Genomic DNA, 13,319 nt, shown 5'->3' on the forward strand with positions numbered 1-13,319 from the left:
CAGGGTGAGGATACTGTCTCATTGCATGGATTCTTCAGGCTCCATTGAATTTCCCTATGGTTCTTGTGGTGAACGAGAGGGGAAGAAAAGACAGAGAAAGAGTTAGACAAACCTATATGTACTCTACATGTGATTACAAACCTATATATAGCTACTTATACCAAAAGTATGGGTAAAAACGACCAACTAATAATAACATGAAATTTAAATCTTCGTTTTAAATAAGGTGTCTTAAAATGTATCTTTGTGCGTTAATCTTTTTCATATGAATATGCGCAATAAATCAAAACCACCTAAAGAGGGTTTTACAGTGTGCTGGCAACCCAGGACTCGCTGTTGCCGACACGACAAACTCGGCTTGTGATTGGCCCATCAGCCACATCCCGCCCCCACCTGAGCAGGAAGAAGCTGTCAGCTGGACTCCACGCCTCCTCTGCCGATGGCGTGTTTGGAGTAACCTGTCTTCCCCCGTGTGCACATGTAGTCAGACCTGCTGCTGTGTCTCTGTCCCTACGTGTTGTTTCAGCCATGTCTGTCGTCAAAACGAGTTTAAGACTGTTTGTGTTCGCCGTAGTCACCGTCCTAGCCGTGCTGCTGCTGCGGCACTGGATGGCCACCAAGCAGTACGTTTTCAACAAAGAAGACGTCGCCAAATTGGCCAAACAGTACGCAGGTGAGTTTGGTTATGACGAGTCTTATGTCTAAACTGAGTCAAGACCACCCTGTAGGTCACTTTCGTAAAATATAATAATGAATAAACACTCGTCCGAGCCCTCTATATTTACTGTAAATGTCTCTATTCTCAGGGCAGGACCATGAGCAGGCCTTCTCTAAAGTGGTGGTGGAGCTCAGGAAGAGGTAACAGTTGCATTGTTTTGCACTAGAAGGAGGACACTTACTATTATGGAAACACTCAGAGCTGCAACTAATACAACTTTCATAATCATAATTTGATATGAACACTTGATTAGCTTCAACTAAGAAATGTGTATCAGAATTGTGATTGACCCGTATTCTGGCACTTGACTTACCATGACTTCCAGCATTAGACTGTTATAGTATGTTCAGTTCAGCCCCTGTTTATAGTCAGGTGATATGAGGTATTGTATAACTGGGCCCCTGTTTACCAAACCTGCTAAAAGTAAAATATTGGACTTGTGTGAAAGACAAAAGTAAAAATCCTCCCCTTTACAGCTTCTCAAAAACTTATGCTGTTGTTGACACTTTTTCCTGACAAATTATCTTAAATGTGAGAGAGCTCCAGAGGTTGTTACAACTGGATCCTAGATGAGTTTTTTCCAGTAATAACAATACTAATACATAAGCTGAAGCAGTCTAATTAAGAATAGAGTATATTTAGTTTGTTATTTGCTTTTGAACATTTGTTTGGATGCTATACCACTTTTTCCTCTTTTGTGCCTTTATTAGGGGTTCAAATGAACAACAAAAATACATCTAACATTGGTTTTAATTGGAATCACTGTCTAGCATCTTCATTGTCTGCATTTGTCAGTGTGTTTCTAAATTCTCCTTATCATATGATCTCTCTGATGTACCTCATCTACCAACAGCAGAATGTCCTGCAGGAGAATTTTGTTTCCATTGCAGTTCATTTCCTATTGTTTCATCCCTATTTGTACATTCAAAAAAATACTAGATTGTTGTTCATTTGTGCAAGATTTTGCACATATTAGAAAAATTAATGTTTTTTAAAACAATGTAAAGTATGACAGATGTAGGCAAAACTGTGCCTCTGATTGGCTATTCCTTCTCTGAGCAGACATGTGATCACTTGAATTTCTTTTAAAAGTTACTTTTACACTCCCCTGTAAGTAGGAGGACACCACCTGATAAATGTCTTATTGCTCACACTAAGCAAAGAACTTTCTTAGTCTTAATTTGGTACTTTAGAGCATCCTTGTGTAATTCTTTGACTCTTCGTAAATGCCACCAATTCCTCACATTTCTGAAGCTGGGCCAAGTGAATATTCAGCAGTTTTTGCTTGATCAATACCCTAAATGATTAATCAGTTATCAGAATTGTTGATCGACGAATCCTTTCAGCACTACTTGCAGATCAGCGATTTATTCGAAAGGTCTTGTAGGAACCAGCTCAGTTTTACAAACTGAAGCAGACAACAGCTCTGCGTCTTTGCACTTAATCCCTTGCTGGAACCCTTGACTTCATCTGGACTGTGATTGGTGGAGATAATCATTCATCACTCTTCCTTAGGCAGTGTTTCAGTAATCGATATGATGTGTCTATGTATTGTTTGGTCACTAGATGAATGTTTTAAGCTGTGTTGTGTCACAAAAAAAACAGCTAACAAAGTGTGATTGAATTAGATATCCTGGCCACATCCTGCCAGATGAGGACCTCCAGTGGGTGTTTGTGAATGCTGGAGGTTGGATGGGCTCCATGTGTCTGCTCCATGCTTCGCTTACAGAGTACTTGCTGCTGTTTGGTACTGCAGTGGACACAGGAGGACACTCAGGTGAGGAAGCAGGGGGTTAAAAGTCAAAATAAATCAAAATGAAATGAAGATCAGTTGTGGGGAAACTTTAATTTTGAATTCAACAACTTCTGTTGTTGTCATGCTATGATGGAAAAAAATGTCTTTTTCTTGGCAGGTGTAATGTAGATCCCCTTGTTCTTTTCATAGGATTTTGTGACCAATCTGTGTAGAAAACTATATAAATTTAACTTTATGTCCACTTTGTGCTTCTGCCAGGTCGTTACTGGGCTGAGATTTCTGACACCATCATCTCTGGCACCTTCAGACAGTGGAAAGAGGGGACAACCAAGAGTGAAACTTACTACCCTGGTAATACCTTAATCATTGTTAATCTGAATTGTTGTGTTTTTATATAAATGTTTGACTATTTAATTATTGGGGTAAATGTATCTGAATGACAGAAACAGCCAGTGTATTTTTTCTGTCTTTTGTCACACCACAGGTGACACCATCGTACACGGTGTAGGTGAGGCAACGTCAGTCCAATGGAGCGCAGGGACATGGATGGTTGAATATGGCAGAGGTTTCATTCCCTCCACGCTGGGATTTGCTCTGGCTGACACCCTGTTCAGCACCCAGGACTTCCTCACAATGTTCTACACTGTACGTGTTTACGTCAAGGGTCTGCTGCTGGAGGCTGGTACACTACTTACAGACGCTGGAGTTTTCTGAGGCATGGTTGAGGCTCGGAGACCTGCACATGGACATCAGAAGTTCGCCTTGTCATGCCATTTTACCCCTGACCACTAAAATCTAGCATGGGGTGAAATCTGTGCAGAATAATTCCAAGTTCAAATATTAAAGAATTTTTACCTGAAATTGTAGACAATGCAAGTTTGCTCCAGCACAGCTGATCCCGTCATCATTCAAGTTCTCTCCCCTCATAAAGGCTTCACAAAAGAAGGTGTTCGACTCCACCTCAACTAGTAGTCTTAACATTTACTCTGTGATGTCAATTTGCTGTACTACTCAATCAATACCACCTGAGAACATATCATTCTGAATCTAAGCCATCACATAGTCCCTCAGTGATACTCAACATCTTAATCCACACAATAAGCATTCCCAAGAGAGCACAAACTGCCTAAATAGTCAGGTACCCATGAAAATAGACATTATCCAATTTAGGATCCAGTTTAAGGAATTGAGGCCTAAAGACCTTACAACTACTCCTGCCAAATCTGAGATTCTTCTGAGAAAAATAAGGCAATAAATGTAACCAGGTTTAACTTTTTCAGCAGCCAACAACATTTACAAATAACTAAATATCAGAAAATATAAGTTCAAACTGGTTGTTGTTGCACATTTGGGGACCAAGGAAATACTTTAAAAACGAATATGCAATGCTTAATTTGGCTTGTAAAACAAACACAAAATATATAATGAAATGCCAAAGCCACTGTTTTCTTAGTTAATACTCATTTCATATTTATATGCATGTGGATTCTCAGTAAATGAGGAACTTGTTTGAATCTAGCTTTACGAAGATCTGCCTCACTGATGTGTTGGTACTATATATTTTTAGAAAATGTTGATGGGGTGATATGTTGAAGAAACCTGCCTGGATGATGTGTGTGTAATGTCCCATCTTGGCCAAATATGAGCCATTTTCAGATCCGTACCAGCTCAGAGACAGCAGTGTTTTTAATGATTATAGTTGTTCTCAACTATTTCAGATCTACTGTGCAGCAATACATTTATTTCAGTGGAGCAATTTTCACGTTTCTCCTTTTTCTTTCATTTTACAATCCCAACATTTTTATCTCAATCCGTAAGGGTCAAATCCTGTTTTTTTTCCCTCCCAAACCTTCTATAGAAGTTATCAGTTAAGTCTAATTATATTTGTAAACCTAGACTTTTTTTTTAAACTATAATGCAAAAACTTACACCACAAACTTTAGTAACTTAGACCTCTGCTGTGTTATACTGTAATTGTACATATTTCATTCATTCATTTAATTGGATGGATCAAATTTGTAAAATGACCTCATTCAAAAACTGGTTTTATGATATTAAATAGACTTGGCACAATATCTTTTTTGAAAATGTAACTGTAGAGATAAACTTGAATGATTTTGACTAATCTACATGGCTACAGTTTCTTTGCACTAGCCCCACAGGGCAAAAACAAAGCACTATCCACAGACCTTGTCCTCTACAGTTCCACATTTTAATATAGTACTGAGCAGAAAATCCATCTGGAAATCTTCTTAGTGAAATTGTACTGTAAAAACAAATCACTGCTGCTGTATCTCCCATTTCCAGATAAAACAGCCTTATTCTCGGACTGATGCCTGAACCCATCAATGACCACACAGGGTTTCCATGGGAGTGAAAATATACAGTAAAAGAAACTGAAAGATGGACAGAACACCTGTTACTGTACCTTAAATGCTGATGTGCAGATGTGCAATTTACTGTAAGGTGAAAACTGACAGTGCCAGAAGAAATAAATGTTTTTGAAGGAAAATGATACAAGACTGTTTTAATTATTATTGCATACATTTTCATCAAGATCAATCTAAAAGAACTCACCTGTACTGAACTTCCACTGTAGCCATAGCACCACTGGCATGTAGAGGTCAACTGCTGCCATGGGGACCACATGTTACCACAATGCTGTAAGTAAAAAACAGGAGCCTATAATCACAGTATTGCTTTTCAGTGAACTATTATCACAGCATGTAATTCATCACCTTTGCCCTTGCCTTACAAAACAAACAAAAACAAACATTAGGGATAATCTTTAGCAGGTAAACAGAAGGTGAGTGAAATCACGAAATTGACCTTATACTCTGGAAAAAAACAGAAGATGAGGTTGGAGATGAGAATAGGGATTGTGGGAAGGTGGAGGGATGGTGTTATTCAGTAAAACAGGCCAACAGAAGAGAAGGACACATCCATCCTCATCTCCGTCTGTAAATGTCAAGAGGATGCAGACAACCTGATCTGTTGTCATCATATCCATGGGAGAGGACTAGGTGATGATGATAGAAGTGTGTGTATTTCATGTGGGTGTGTGTTAGCTTATGTCTGTTTTTATGTGTGTGTGAAAGTTAATGTTTGTGTACACGTTCTACATACCATCACACGTGCCATTCTGTAATGTTCCTGCTCCCTGCCTATCAATCCATCTGTGCATGTGTGTTACCATATTACCCAAGATATGGATTTAATGTCAGCTTAACAAACTGGCCCGACCCCGCTGCCCTCCTCTTTAAGCCCTTTAAAGGAGATGTATTCAGAATCGAAGACAGGCGGCTGGTGCTGAAATACCAGCGTGCTCAGGAAGCAGCCACACCTTAATGGGATAGACGACGGCCTCTTTGACTAATTGCCTGGCTTCTTCCAGGCTGATGATATCCTCCCACCACATGTTGGGACTGTGCAAATATATCATTTAGGGGTGGGGTGCGGCGCGCACACACACACACACACACACACACACACACACACACACACACACACACACACACACACACACACACACACACAGAGTTTGGGATGTAAGTAGAAAATATTACATAGGATGCATACATGGAAAAACCACTCCCAAAAATTACACACATGCACATTCAATCAGACAACCAAAATAAACGTATCAATAAACAAAACAAGATTCGCAATCACACAGATGGAAAACCAGTGACACACAGCCTTGTCAACTAGGCTCACGTAAATAGGTGTCCATTAGAATGAAACATCTGATCTGGGAAATGGATAGAACCCCTAGGGCTTCATTGAGGCTCCAATTTACTCACAACATAGCTCTTTACTGCTCTCTACTGCTCATATTTAGTATCACATCACACACATTTGATAAGATAAAAATCTTTTTACATAACCTCAACAGGGGCAAGACATGAGCTCCAAAGTAGGTTGAAGTGAATTCTCCACTGACAGCAATATTTGTGACTACAAAGAAGTGAAACTGAAATAGGATTACAACAACAGTGCAATATTCTCTTTGTCATTATGCAAGAAAAGGAAATGGAAATGTGCTCTGATTTACAATGCTGTGAGTAAAATACAGCCAGAAAAGTTATTGTTATTTAATTGTAGTTTATTAAGACTTATCTGTTCTAATTACTACTCTCATAAACTATTTTTCTTTGAAAGGAAAAAAAATAACTAGAGGTTTTTGCCAGAGCTGTCAACATCTCATGGTCATTTTCTTTTCTTTCACTTATAAATATCTTTGGCTTTGTAATTATGGATATGATAAACTATTTCATTTAATTACTCTTATGATTTCAGAGGAAATTGTGTACATTTTCAGAAAAAAGTTTTTTTGTCTAAGAAATATAATCTTAATATTATTATATAATTTTGGCAGCTCTGTGGTTCTGTGGCATTGTCATTGTTAAGCAGTATTTAGTCCTTTTTTCGGTATTTGTATTCAACCTTTTTTTATACACTGTGTGGTATTCATACACACATACAGGGAAAATGTACACCTGTTAAGAACGGAAGCCCTGACGGGACAGCGTAAGTCCCCATATAAAAACAAAGGGAATAGACTAAGAAGAACAACCAACCATCAAACGAAAACTGCCAGACTTGCTGTCTCACTAATCTTTCAGAATCATGATGGAGCTTTCATATCAATCCATGAAAATTGCTCATCAAGCCCGGGAGGCGGTGAGTGTATAATGGCTTTAATTTTTTTTTGTATTTTCAAGCAGATTTGACGGACAACTGCTGGTAAGTTGACAACTTTTAGCTAACTGGGTCATGAAAGCTTATGGCAGAATTAGAGAAGACGTTACTTGTCCCATATGACATGTAACGTCATACTGATTAATAAATGTATCCACTGCCAAGTCAGTGTGCTTTACACTTTATGTCATGCAGCAAACAGCAGCTAAACTGTCACAACTAAACAGTAAGCAGCTAGCCGTTGAGCTAATCAGGCTAGTTTTGCATGCAGCTAGAGACACAAATACTCAGCGTCCACTGGTTGCCTAGATACCAAGTCAGGTGGTTGTCATTAGTGGCAATTTGTCTCCCTCTACTGGCAACTTGTCTCCGTCTACTTCCCAGTTAGGGTTAGACACCGCAACGACGCTCTCCACACTTGTAGGAAAAGTGTAAGCTACTGTAATACTCAAGTACTGTAGTACTACTATACTATACTACTGTCTTCAAGTACTGGGCTTCAGCCCTTTTTCGCAGCAGACATATTGATTCGTTAAACACAAGTGTTATTAATTACACTGGTGCTGGCTGTGAAAATAAAGAAAAAAAAACTTTTCTGATTTCACTGTAACAGCAGACTAGTCTCTTATTTTCTTGCCTTTCCAAAATATCGGGCAACAGCACTTCTACTAAATCAAATATACTGGGACACTAAAATAGGAAAGTTAATGTTATTAGTGACACATGCTTTTCCTACTATGACAAGTCAAAATGTCTGCTGTGAAAACGACCTAATTCTAATAATATTGATAATGACAAGAGTACTTGTTATAAGTTATTTTCAAACAGATAATATCACACCCTGATTGAACCAAGCTTTAAATTTGAGCTGCTTCTGAGTCTCTGTGATGAAGCATGCTGTGTGATGTTGTCCAACAGGATGAGCTGAGGACTGAAATGAGGAGGAAGAGCCTTCTCATCCTCATCTACCACCACCTGCTGGGGCAAGGGTCAGTATGAAGTATAACAGCAGCAACTTCATGATATGTGAGGTGGATCTGGTCTTTGTTGCAGTTGTTACAGTTGCAAGTGAGAGAACAAGTATGAAATATTTACATTTCTGGGTCTATTTGCAATTACTGTAACACACATTGCTGACGCAGCAGGTGTGTGAGTAACATTAATATAAAGGTTTTGCCAATTTGTATTGGATGTGTAGTAACAAGCCTACAGATGGCTGGAAGGAAGTTTGTCTCTGTGTGTGTATACACAGAAAGTATAGATACATGCAATTAATAGACAAAACAAACAAAATCATGTTGGATTCCTTAGGCACACAAGACACAAGACAAAGCAGAAATAGTTGGTTGTGTTTCTTTTTTGATCTTTACAATGTGTGTGCATGTATGCCTGTCCACCAGCTATGTGGCAGCAGCAGTGGCCTTGGACCAGGAGACAAATGGAGGTGTGAGGAAGTTCGAGGTTTGCGATAACATCGATCTGGAGATGGTGCTGATGGAGTATGAGAGTTATCACTATGTCAAGTTCCAGAAATATCCCAAACTTATCAGAAGAACAGTAGAACCAGGTATATGACCACTACTAAATCACTGAGCAACATACTCAATGGGACAAATTTGCTGCTAAATTTTGAATTATTGGGATGTGCTTGTTAATTCTCAGTGATAGTTTGTCTTCATTGTCTGTTGTATTTCTGTTTTTTTCTGGTCAAGGTGAAAACAGAATTGCAAAAGGTGGAGTAAAGAGGTAAGAATGTACAGCTCTCACACCTTTATTTTATTTTATGTTCAAAACATAATAGTCGTACCTTGTCCTTCATGCTGATGGTATATCTGTGTCTCTCTTTGTCCCTCAGGAGTCCTTGTTCAGCTGTAAAGCCTCTTCCCAAAATCAATCCGTCCCAGAGGCCACAGTCTGGAAACGGAGCAAAGAAGGCAGCCGCCAGTGTAAATACACATATACAGCATTAAGCACATAACAAAACAACCAAAATAAGTATATAAGATAAAAAGTGATTATTCTTACATCCTGATGACTGCGTATCATCTCCCAGGAGAATGGTTCGTCTGTTCCTTCAGAGTCATCAGAGTTTGGTCTCAGTGTTTCCTCCATTAAAAATGGACCAGCAGGGGAAGTAGCCACAATCAGGAAGGTACTGGGGAAGTTATTGATGGTTATTTTTAAAAGATATTTCTTTATTTGGATTTCAGACATTATTAATGCTATGGTTTTTCACCATGATCACCCACATTTTTTATTGTTTTATTGTTTCACTAAAAATTGTATTTGTATCTCCTGCTTCCAAATCTCTCATAAATAGAAGACCATTCCTCTTTTTATTTCAAATTACAATTTGAAACTGAATCGCTAGTGTCTGTTTTGTTCTTATTATGCCTGTGTTCACCTACATGTGTCAGAAAATCATGTATTTTCTGTTTTAGGGACAGGTGACTGATGGTAAGGGTTTAATCCAGGATGCTGTCAAAGGATCTGGCATTGACTCAGACCACATGGTAATTACACTGGAGTGTCTGAACAACACTGCAAAAACAAAAATAGTAACGATCCTCATGATGAGCAGATAAAACCATCTGTAACCATCTGTTTTTTTTAGTTTTTGTTTTTTTTAAATGGCGCAAAATACTCAAAAACTTTTTTTATGTTGTTTTTGCAGGAACGGCTGCTGAAGCCCCTCAGTGGCTTTTCTGGAATGAGTGGTGAAATGACAGAACTGGCTGCAATCATCAGCAGGGTACTGCACACACTCAAAGGCTATACAGTATACACTGAACAAAAACAAACTTGTAAAGGAGCTGACTATATTCTAAAAATGTGAAAGTATCCTTTAAGTGATTTTAATGATACCAAATATGTCCACTAGAGAGCAGTGAGAGCTTTGTTGTGAATGAATCGATCTGTTGTATTAATGAAGGCCCAGGTTCGATCTATTTCCCTTATCTGATGTTTCATTCTAAAGGACACCTATTTACGCAAGCCTAATCGCACCAAGAGGTGTGTGTGTGTCCATTTCCAGCTGATATCTTCCACATGCAATCCTTCACTCTGTGTGTTTGTGTGTGTGTTCACCCCTAAAGGACATCTATTTGCACAGCCCCAACGTGCGATGGGAGGACATTGTCGGCCTGGAGGACGCCAAGCGATTAGTCAAAGAGGCCGTCGTCTATCCCATTAAGGTGCGTCCGCTGCCCAAGCACGCTGGTATTTCAGCACCGGTCACCCATCTTCGATTCTGAATACATCTCCTTTAAAGGGCTTAAAGAGAAGGAGGGCAGCGGGGTCAGGCCAGTTTGTTAGGCTGACATTAAATCTATATCTGGAATAATATGGTAACACACATACACAGATGGATAGATAGGCAGGGAGGGAAGCAAACGCACATGGAATGCCATGAAGAATTTATATACGTAGCTACATTAACACACATTTGCCTCTGCATACAGAAAATTCTCAAACAAATAAAAGCAGGCATGCAACCACATTAGTACACAGACAGAAAATACATACACACACTTCTATCATCATCACCCAGACCTCTCTCATGGATATGATGACAACAAATCAGGTTGTCTGCATCCTCTTGACATTTACAGACGGAGATGAGGACGGATGTGTCTATCTTCTCTTCTGTTGGCCTGTTTTATTGAATAACACCGTTCCCCCACCTTCCCACAATCCCTAACTTCTGTCTCCATTATTATTCATTCTCTGAGGTATAAGGTCAGTTAGGTGATTTGAGTCAGCCCCTGTTTGCCACCTAAAATTCAAACTGATTTGTGATATGTTGTATTTGCAGCACTGATTCAGCCATACATCAGCCTAATCTGTTTCCTTTGCACACAGCTCAGCTTCTTAATGGTCTGCAGAAAATGGAAATACATGTTACGTTGCTAGAAGTTGGTAATAATTTCAGAGCTATAAATGCTTTTTATATTGAAATATAAGATGATTTGCTAAAGGTTTGTGTCTATGCTGTTGTCATTTTCATAGATTCACTCACTGCACTCACTTATGACCCCCTCTTTTCCTGCCTTCTCTGCCTTTTTTCTTTCCTTTACTAAATTTATTCTCCCCCCTCTGTCCCTTTTATCTTCCCCTCCTCCGTCTTTACAGTACCCACAACTGTTTACAGGCATTCTGTCTCCATGGAAGGGCTTGCTGCTCTATGGCCCCCCAGGTAAGACCTCCAGTGCTGTATTCCTTCTTCAGGTTCCCTGAAGGAGGAAAAACATGTTGTTTTCTTGCTGTTCACTGTGTCCTACTACAAAGAATTTTAGGTCCAACATTTTGGAAATTTACCTGACATGTAGTCTTGTGACCATCTGGCTCACATACACACAGGCACAGGTAAGACGCTTCTGGCCAAGGCCGTGGCCACAGAATGTAAGACGACCTTCTTCAACATCTCAGCCTCTAGCATCGTCAGCAAGTGGAGGGGAGACTCTGAGAAACTGGTCAGGGTAGGTTGCTGTTCAACACATAAAACAGATCAAATACAACAAATAAGAAAAAAAACAAGTTTACACAGTCTCCTGTACTTTTTTTGTTTGGATGTGTGTAAATCTATGTATATATATTTCTGTAGGTCCTGTTTGAGCTGGCCAGGTACCACGCCCCATCCACCATCTTCCTGGATGAGCTGGAGTCAGTGATGGGCCAGAGAGGAACCAGCATGGGGTGAGCTGAACCACAGTGTGGTAAATGCAGATATGGGAGTTTTACCAGTTTTACCAGCGCTGCTAGAATACTGTACCAACACTGTTTCTCCCACAGAGTTGACCCTATAGTTATTGTGCACTAGTATAGTATAGTGGACTGATGTCTGTTTTCAGAGGAGAGCATGAGGGCAGTCGCAGGATGAAGACAGAGCTGCTGGTTCAGATGGACGGACTGGCGAAATCAGAAGACCTGGTGTTTGTACTGGCTGCCTCCAACCTGCCTTGGTAATACTTAGCATAAACACATACTACTTGAATTTATATTTCATAATGATAATGACAACCAATTAATATTTCTGTATTGTCTCACACACTTGGAAATTTCCTGAAACAAAAACATGCCATTATCGTTGTAACATCTGCAGTTCAAAAACACCAACACCACTTCAAAAGGATGCTTAATTTGCAGCCACTGAGAATCTACTTCAAATATAAATGCATAAAGAAACAAGTTAAAAGAAAATGACTATTTTCCTTTCTTCAATCCTCAAACAGGAACTTAATTTTTACAATTTAAAAAATGCAAATTGTGAAGAAGACAGTAATGGTATTTAGAGAGCATATAAAATGATAACGTAGTGAACTGCTGTCTGTACAGATTTGTTACTAGTCCTCTCCTCTCAGGGAATTGGACCACGCCATGCTGAGGAGGTTAGAGAAGAGGATTCTAGTGAGTCTTCCACAGTCACCTGCTCGCCAGGCTATGATCTCTCATTGGCTGCCTCCTCTCAACTCCACAGGAGGAGTGGAGCTACGAACTGAGTTGGACTATGAAACCCTGGCAAAAGTGTGTTACAGTGTGATTTTGAGATAACTAACTAACCCTAAGCCTAAATGTTTCATTCATTTATAATCATTTATCTGCTGCACTTTGTCATTAATATGAGTATTTTCATGTTTGGGGTAACTTTTTCAAATCCGTCTTGTTGCCCCTGAGGAGAAAGAATATATAATCACAATACACTGGCTCTGAGTTAGGCCTTATCTGCCTGTGTTTTTGTGTGTGTGTTTCAGGGCATGGAGGGTTACTCTGGCTCTGATATCAGATTGGTGTGTAAAGAGGCTGCCATGAGACCAGTCCGCAAGATCTTTGATGCTCTGGAGTCACATCAGGATGGTAGGACTACATACATTTGCCAAATGAATAGAGGACCTAAATCCACAAAAGGAGATCAACTCCCACAACAGCCATGTCTTCTGTAAGTGTCCCTAAATAAAACACTGTAGCCTCACTGTCATTTTCCTTCACAGAAGACACTGACTTGCCAGCCATCCAACTGGAAACTGTGACAACAGCTGACTTCCTGGAAGTCCTCGCACACACCAAACCCTCAGCCCGAAACTTGATGGACAGATACACAGCCTGGGAGAGAGAGTACGAGTCTGTCTGAAGACTGAAGAATAAACA

General features: G+C 39.7%; 2 protein-coding genes across 2 annotated transcripts; both read left to right on the plus strand.

Moving 5' to 3' along the window:
- Positions 1–406: 406 nt before the first annotated feature.
- sigmar1 (sigma non-opioid intracellular receptor 1) lies at positions 407–4,978 on the plus strand. Its single transcript, XM_022766610.1, has 5 exons — positions 407–673; positions 807–858; positions 2,347–2,495; positions 2,733–2,825; positions 2,959–4,978. The coding sequence occupies exons 1-5, from the start codon at positions 529–531 to the stop codon at positions 3,186–3,188; spliced, it is 669 nt and encodes a 222-aa protein (XP_022622331.1). The 5' UTR covers positions 407–528; the 3' UTR covers positions 3,189–4,978.
- Positions 4,979–7,067: 2,089 nt separating this feature from the next.
- Positions 7,068–13,319, plus strand: katnal2 (katanin catalytic subunit A1 like 2). The gene is made up of 16 exons (XM_022766583.1): positions 7,068–7,157; positions 8,094–8,164; positions 8,576–8,742; positions 8,888–8,921; positions 9,031–9,121; positions 9,229–9,327; positions 9,617–9,688; positions 9,850–9,927; positions 10,271–10,369; positions 11,307–11,370; positions 11,535–11,653; positions 11,779–11,870; positions 12,026–12,136; positions 12,536–12,698; positions 12,926–13,028; positions 13,163–13,319. The coding sequence occupies exons 1-16, from the start codon at positions 7,104–7,106 to the stop codon at positions 13,300–13,302; spliced, it is 1,557 nt and encodes a 518-aa protein (XP_022622304.1). The 5' UTR covers positions 7,068–7,103; the 3' UTR covers positions 13,303–13,319.

This window comes from Seriola dumerili, unplaced genomic scaffold (genome assembly GCF_002260705.1).
Source record: "Seriola dumerili isolate Sdu_G_001 unplaced genomic scaffold, Sdu_1.0 BDQW01000874.1, whole genome shotgun sequence".
NCBI lineage: Eukaryota > Metazoa > Chordata > Actinopteri > Carangiformes > Carangidae > Seriola > Seriola dumerili.